This window comes from Octodon degus, unplaced genomic scaffold, assembly GCF_000260255.1.
Source record: "Octodon degus isolate 3935 unplaced genomic scaffold, OctDeg1.0 scaffold00031, whole genome shotgun sequence".
NCBI lineage: Eukaryota > Metazoa > Chordata > Mammalia > Rodentia > Octodontidae > Octodon > Octodon degus.
This window is the reverse complement of record NW_004524607.1, coordinates 8980559-8988908: the sequence shown is the minus strand read 5'-3', so window position 1 is coordinate 8988908 and position 8350 is coordinate 8980559. Positions and strand designations below refer to the sequence as shown.

General features: G+C 41.6%; 1 protein-coding gene across 4 annotated transcripts in view; it reads right to left on the bottom strand.

Moving 5' to 3' along the window:
• Positions 1–8350, bottom strand: part of Elmo1 (engulfment and cell motility 1) — a 623184-nt gene that overhangs the window by 41865 nt on the left and 572969 nt on the right. For all 4 annotated transcript variants that reach the window (XM_023713447.1, XM_023713448.1, XM_023713449.1 and 1 more), the window contains one exon: positions 3954–4066. In XM_023713447.1, coding sequence (XP_023569215.1) covers positions 3954–4066 — 113 coding nt within the window. The remainder of the gene's footprint in view (positions 1–3953; positions 4067–8350) is intronic.

Genomic DNA, 8350 nt, shown 5'->3' with positions numbered 1-8350 from the left:
CATAGTGATATATGTGTGCCTATGTTTATAGCAGCACAATTTGTGATAGTCAAATCTTGGAAACAACCAAGATCCCCATCACCTGAGGAATGGTTGAAAAAGATGTGGTATTTTTACACAATGGAGTATTATTCAGCTATTAAGAATGATAAACTGGAAGCCTTCATACTGAAGTGGATGTCACTTGAACATATACTCATAAGTGAAATAAATCAGACACACATGTCTAAATATTGTATAGTTTCCCTAGTATAAGAACTCAAACGATAAAATACTAATAGAAAAGTATAAGACAAGTAAAATTGAAGCAGGATCTCGAGGACTAACTAATCAAGAGAGGGAAAGGAGAAGAGTTAGGAAACATGGCAATGTCAAGCCATACAGTTATATGTAGAAGATGGGCAAGGCAATGTACCTGAGAATCTCCAAGAGATTTTTGAGTCTAGCAGTTAATTGGAAAGATTTTCACCCTGACTAACTATGTAAACTGATACCTGTGAACTAAGCAACTGCACTGCAGATGGTAATCTGTAACAGTAGTTTCATGCTTGCAGTGCTTGTCATTCTGGTCTTCTGAATACTGGCTGCTTGTCATGACATGCCAGTTGCTGCTATGAAGTCTCTTGGGTAGATGGTTGTTCAAAAAGAAGGGGTGGTGAATGAAAGCAAAAGACAGGAAAAGGAATATTGTGGGATTGTCCTGCTTCAAGGTTGTATATGGTGAGATTTTTGGACTTATGTGTAAACATAAGAAGTATATAATTATTTATGCCTATTTTAAAAATATATTCTAATTTTTAAATGTTTTTTATCATATTTTATAGGGACTTAAAATTCAACATATCAATACTTGATGAAAAATACTTGTTCCATATTATACCTAAGATGCTTGATATGCAGACAGATAGTAAGGTTAAGCTTAACAGCCTAAGTTGTATGGTAATAACAATAAGCTTCTCTTCTGGATGGTTAACAACCTAAGTCTGCAGACCAAAATTAGATGAAAAGGAGGACTGCAAGGAAAGCCAACATTTTGGCCCTAACCTTCCAAGGTCAATTACGACTCAGGACATACGAGAACCTGTACCGTAATGTCATTTAACTCAGCAGTGTCCCAAATTTTCTGATCAAGGAGATTATGGGGCCAAAGAGGAAAGTGATCAATGATGTAGAGTGTGCCTAAGGAGAGTCACATGGAGAGAAAACATTCTCTCAGGCTTTCACAGAGAGCACCTTGGCCAAGCAATGGCCGTGACTCATCCACATGGCTGACACTGATAAAGGTTCTACAATCTGAGGTACAGGATCTCAGGATAAATCCTGAGGGGATTTCACTGACCTTATCAGACCCAAAAGCTGCAACTCTTGTTACATAGGTCCTGCTTTACCTTGGTCTAAACCACCCAGTAGAAAAGTATAAAAACGAAATATAAGAAGTAAAGCCATGCTGTTATGATTTGCTGTAGAGGACTCAGGTCAACAATTTCTGACATTGCCAGTGAAGCGGAAGACCTAATACTATTATGGACTACTGAACTCTTTTAGATTATTTTGTTCAGTTAACACATAATTAATATAACAAATAAATATTATAATATTTGAATATTACATTTAATATTCAAATAACGGAACTTAACAAAAAAAGGGTATACAGATGAATGTCCATTTTGTATCTGTGTATTCAAAGTTGTTAGGATAGATATATAGTTACATTCTCTTAAAGAATAGAGTGATTTGTTCTAATGGTACTTATATATTGGATATCATGTCTGCATCTTGTACCACAATTAACCACTGGGAAGAATATATGCAATGTGTTAATTATTGAAACTGTCCTACCAATTTGATTTGAAACTGTCTCATTGCTATTTGCTTATCAATAAAATTATGGAAAAAAAAGAAAAACAAAACAAAACAAAAACAAATAAAACAAGGTAGTCAGGCTCAGGTTGCTGTGGTTCAATCCATAGAACTCAAGCCAGCCCAATCTGCCTTGAAGGAATTTGGAGCAAAAAAAAAAAGGAAATCCATGAGCAAGGAGGGTGAGGGCTTGTCTTCAATGGCTCAGAGGGAGAGACGAGTCCCCCCTTTCACACTGTGCTTAATGCTGCCCCTTATCCTCTCCTAAGGCCCAGCACAAAGCTCACAGTCAGGCTTCCTGTTCGGTGTGAACAGCCTATACACTTGTTCCTTCAGGAAGTTCTACCTTTGAAAGTTCTCCAACAGACTTTTCAATGGTAACCTTGAAATAGTTCGAATTTGTTGAACACTCAGTACAGAGCAGATAAGTACATAACTTGGGAGATGGGCTCAAACACAAACCCAAAATTACTACTGTTACTAGGGCATGAGCTGTGTGTCTGTGGTTTTAGATATATCTATCAGATTCTTCTCCCAGGCCATAAGCAATGTTTGCTCTTGTTACAGTTGTTGATATCTGTGCCTATTCCTGGCTCTTTCTCAATCTCTTCATTTCTCCCTCAAAACTTATTGTTCAGTTTTATTGCTGGGCTGCTGTTTCTAGGACAGTATGACATATGACTTTGTGCAAGAGAGCTAGCAAACAATGAAGGCAAAGAAACAGCTAGAAATGCTTCCCACCTGTTGGATCTGGTCAATGGGCACCGTTTTGGTTGGACGTTTTAAGATTAGAAAATATAAAGACAGTTCAGAAATATGTCTTAAAAGTTACAAAAACAGATACCTCACCTTAACTCATTGTTATTTATATCCCTCAAATAAAATAACTGGCCTACAAGGGAATCTTCCAGCCGTCTGTGCTTCAAGCTCCCAGATCCAATCCTACATATGAGATATCAGCTCTCCTAACACCAAAGAAGGTCATTAAGCGGAAGCACCATGGAGCTGAGGGGGAGTAATTATTGCTCTTCTATGACTCTGGCCAGATTACTTAACCCCTAAGTACCTGTTTCCATGGCTGTTGTTATGGTATAGTTCTAAAATGCTCCCCTATCCCAAACTGCATGTGTGCAGAGATGGGGTTTTCTTTCATAAGGTGACTGGGTCATAATGACTCTAATGTCACCAGGGGCTTAATCTACTGACAAGAGCATAATTTGATGGCATTATTAGGAAGTGATGAAAACTTTGACAGTGGGGCCCAAGAGAAGAAAGTGGGTCCCAGTGGTATGACCCTGGAGCCTGCATCTTTTTCCTTCTCCTTTCTCCAGTCCAGCTCTAAATCTCTTCCTTGTTCTCTCTGCTTCCTGGCTTCTATGAGACGAACAGCTTCCCTTGATGTCTCATGTTGAAGCCTGCTGACCATGAACTGACACTTTCAAGCCATGAGCCAAAATAAATCTTTTCCCCTCTCAGTTGTCTTAAGGCATCAATCGGGTCACACGAACAAAAGCTCACTAAGGCATCTATAAACACAGCATAATCACAATTGCTACTTCACAGAGCATTGTGAGGCCTGACTGCTATGCACTGCTTAATAACAGGGATATCTATGAATTACATTGTGAGATGATGTTGCTGATGGGTGAACACCACAGAACGTACTTACATATAAACTAAGGACAATTTCACTAGATGATAGAATCTTATGGGTCCACCATTGCCTATATGGCCCACTGCTCACTGAAGTATTTGTTACATGGCACATGACTAACGGACATGCTTAGAGAGGAGCGTAGCACATGGTGGGCTCACAATACACATGAGCTGATGCTGATACCACCACTGCAACCCTGAGTCATTAAACAAGGTATATGGCTCTTCAGCTCACTCTATGGATCCTCTGCTAAACCTGGACTTTGCTTTTCCTTCTTCCTGAGGACGAACAGGAACCAGAACTGACCTGGACTGCTATTCCTGTCCTGAGCTATTCCTGAAGCATGGCCAACCCTCTCATCAACACCACGCCCTAATGATCCCCTAAAGGCAGGTGTTGCTGACACTGCCTGAGTGTAGCATGTCCTCACACATACCTTGCCTTCGCCTGGCATTAAGTTTCCGGAAGCAGGTCCCTTCCACGAGACGATTCAGGCGTTGTTGCTTGATCAGCTCCAAGATCTCTGGCTGGATCTTCTCCTTCAGTTCCCTGTTGGAGAACACAGGCATGTCACAGTGCACCTGGAAGAGCAGTATACGGCTGGTAGCATCCTGGGGCATGTGGGGAGGGGAGTGTGAGCCACAACCATTTATAAGCATCCCAGTGGCTCCCAATTGGGTGCTCTAGAGAATTGCTTATTAAGGGCCAGCAGTCAGGGTTATCTGTCACTGTAATTCACTCTGCTGACATTTACAGAATAGCCGCAAAAGCACAAGCCACTTTAGTGACATTTTCCTGGAATAAAGTATCCTTATACCTTTCCTTTCTCTTTTTAAAAGCATAGATAGAACTTATATATATGTCCAAGATAATAAATCCTTGGCCACGCATTTTTTCCACTGTAGTAAGTAAGCTCCTAGAGTACATGTGTGCTCTGACCAAACAGTAGTATTTAGAAACCATGTGACAGCTCTTCGTAGGAATGCTTTAAAAATGAAGCATTTCCACAGACTCATGGATTGAGGGCTTGACCCACAATGTGCACTATTCAGAGGTGGAACCCAGAGATGTGACTGGATATCAAGGGCACTTACTTTGTTCATGGATGAATCCATTAAAGAGTCCATAGCTCAGTGGGGGCCTACCTGGATGAGCCAGGCCACTGGGGGTGTGGCTTTGAAGGGTGTATCCTGTTGCGGGCCTTTTCCTTTGGTCTCAGTTACCTGGTTACCATGGCTGAGCAGATTCCCTTGATCCCACCCTTCCACCACAATGTTCCTGCATTAGAGCCAGTGGATCATGGACTGAAAACTCTAAAACTTTGAACCAAAATAAACTTTTCCCCTGTGAAGTTGAGTTAAGTCAGGCATTGCATCACAGGAGTGAAGAGCTAACCTACTACTCCAGAGCACACTGTCTCTTGGAAAACCATGGGACCACTTTTTGCTTTCTATTCTATTCTTTCACAAATGGGACTCACAATGCTGTCCCAGATTCTTGCCCACAGAGACCGAGATAATGATGGGATAAATTAACAATTATTTGCATCTTGTCTCAGATTAACATGATGTAATTAATTTTCGATGCACAATGCTGCAAAGATATCATGATGGAGCACGGGGGCTTTCAAATCTATTAATTTGGAAGGGATTTTAAAGAAGATAACATTATGTGTGTAGCATTCTGGCAGTTGAGTTTAGCAAATCCCCAAGTTGTTCTACTTGAAGCTGGACAAGGAAACTGAGTTCAGCTCACAGAGCAGTGCAGAAAGTACTGGCTAGAACGCAGATCTAGAATTGAGAAGTTCCACTGTAGGCTGAGCTCTAACAGCAGCCATTCTTCCAAGTCTCAGTTCCCTTATATAGAAAATGGGGATAAGAATTTTCCCTGGGATTTTCCTGGAGAAGACAATGTGAACAGGGATCTGTTTAACAATGGGCAAGAACATCGAGCATTACTGAATGTACTTTGGTGATACCTTCTCCTTTCTTCCACCCAAACACTCCGCATGAGCACACTGTGGGCAGCCCAGTCACATCCTCTTCACTACTGGCCTTAACACAGCACTCATCCTGACACTGGACAGCAGACAGTAAGCTTGCTCATGGTGCCCCATTCCTAGGTGAGGGAGGCACTCCTGCTTGGTGACGTGTCCTATGGGCCTGAGAGTGCACATGCAAATTCACCTGTGTATACACTTTGCTCTGCAATTGGTGACCCTCAAATCAGACTTCTAAGGGTAAGTATTAATAGTATCATGCTCCATGTTTCAAATTGGGAAACAACTCACAGAAGAGGGCACGGACTTGTCTTCCTTGTGCAAGCTGCTTCTACTTATGCATGAACAAAGTAGAAAAGAAATCCAAAAAGGATTTAGGTGTCTAATCCAATACTCCAGTACTCTATTGGTAAATATTTTGGGGCTGGTAAATGGCCTCATACTTCAATCTTTTGACAGTGTCCCAGCTAAACATCTATAAAGCATCATTTGGAAACTCTAGCACAAAAAAAAATCTGTAAAGCCTTTCCTGAATAGGTCTCTTAGAGTTTCATCTCAGGCTTTCAGTTCACTAAAACTATTTATTATCAGCCTTCAGCTTTGGTAAAATAGACTCAGTAAATTGCAGCTTGGATGAACTCTGCACTGAAAGAAGAGTAGGGTGACGGATTGCCTGAGCAGCCACATGCAGCAATAAATCAATGGGCCCGAGAGGAAGATGCAGCATCAAGGATGAGGGGAACACAGGAGAAAGGGTTGTGGAGTCTCTTCAGTTGTTAAGTCACAGGCATGTCTTTAAGCAATAGAATGGAGATTCCCTCGGTACTGTGAGCAGACCCATGACTGTGGCTGTACTCTCATAAAATTTTATTTACAAAACCTTGTGGTCACAGATTGAACCAAGAGCCAACATTTGTGCATCTTTGATCTAGAAGGGCTAAGGGCCGGCCAGACAGCTCAGTGGACTAAAGCATCTGCTTAGGCAGATGCAGAGACAGGGGTTTGATCCCTAGCCTGCCATGCTGATCCCACCCCTGGGACATGCTGAGGCAGTGAATGAGATTGGCTGTGGTGGTGGTGGGGCACACCTGTAATCCCAGAGCTTGGGAGGCTGAAAATAAGAGGATCACTATGAGTCTGATCTGTGTAACGAGACACTGTAGACCCTGTACTAAATACATAAAAAAAGAAAGATCTAGAAGGGCTACATGGAGACTTTGGGTTGAGTGACAGCATTTATTTCATGGAAATCACTCTGTTTCTTATTCAGTTTTGGAACAATGTAGGGCTTAGTTCTTTCCCATCTTCTGTTTTTTATACATCAAACCCATGGTTTTAAAGGCCAGTTTTACTCTGACAGCTTGCAAATTTGTATGTCCACCTCTGCCCTCCCTGCTGATCTCAGCTCATCTGTCTATAGCCCACTTGGATGTCTCTTGGCTTGACAGGTTGAGAGCTGAACTCTTGATCCCTCGTTCCAATCTACTCTACTCATTCTGTCCTTTGATTGAACATGCTGCAGACCTGGGACTCACTCTCAACTTCTCCTTCTTTTATACCTACACAGAATGAATCAAGAAACAGCACTGTCTCTTATTTTCAAAATATAGTTAATCTACAATCACTTTTTATCATCTGTTGCTTAGTGTATTGAAATAAAGGGTTCTGTAGTATAATGGTGAACATCCTGAACTCCAAAATAGCTTCCTAATTGTACTTCCTGCTTCTAAACTGAGCTTACAGTTCATTCCTGACATAGCACATCCAGTCAGTCCTCTGCAACAAACCATCCATGGCTCCCAACAATGACCAATATAATCAGGTTCCCAGATACCCTAATGGTCTTCTATTGCTCTGCTCCTGACTTATTCTGATCCAGTCAGACTAGCCTCCTTAATATTCATACTCAGACCTGCTGTGACCCCTGAGTATTTTCACGGGTGGGTCTCTCTTCCTAGAATACCGTCTCCTAAATACATGTATTACCTCTAGCTGAATCTCTTACACATTTTTTACTCAAATATCACCATCCTAATTAGATGTATTCTAAGCATTCTTAAAACTAGACTCTTTACTTTCCTTCTCCTGCTTCATGTCCTCAGTTGATGTACCCTTTCTTGACATGTTATCCTCCTACTGATCCTGTATGTTGTCTGTTTCTCCCACTGAGATCCAATCATCAGTGGGGTGAAGACTGTCCTTCTACCCACCTCTGATTGGGCAACACATAGAATGATGGTTGGCATATGACAAGCACTCAGTTAATATTTGTCAAGTGTTTGAACATGGGTCATTGTATGCCTGTCCTACTGTACTGGCTATAAGAGAGCTGTGAGGGAAGCACACGGCTGGTCTTTAGAGATGATGCAGATTGGTGTAGGGGCATTTACCTTATTTATGGATCTATTTGCTTTTCTTTCTTTCTCATCTTAACTGTAAAGATTAACAGAGTCAACCTGATTGACTTTGCGATCTGGTCAGGAGATTGGTGCAGCATGCTTTGCAATGTGCCAGGAGGTGTGATCCTTGGGTCTGTGTCTGGCCCCTAACCCTTCCTTTCTGACATGCTCTTCCTGCTCTGCTTCATGACAGCCATGAATGTGGAGAGAGCCAACCATGGACTCTATCTTTTGAAGCCATTACCCAAACTGGACCTCTCCTCTCTTCATTGTGGACACTGGATGCTGTGGCTCAGTCAGAAGAAGGCCAACAAATACAGTCATCTCCTGAAACTATATTTTCTCTCTTCTTCTTCTTCTTCTTCTTCTTCTTCTTCTTCTTCTTCTTCTTCTTCTTCTTCTTCTTCTTCTTCTTCTTCTTCTTCTTCTTCTTCT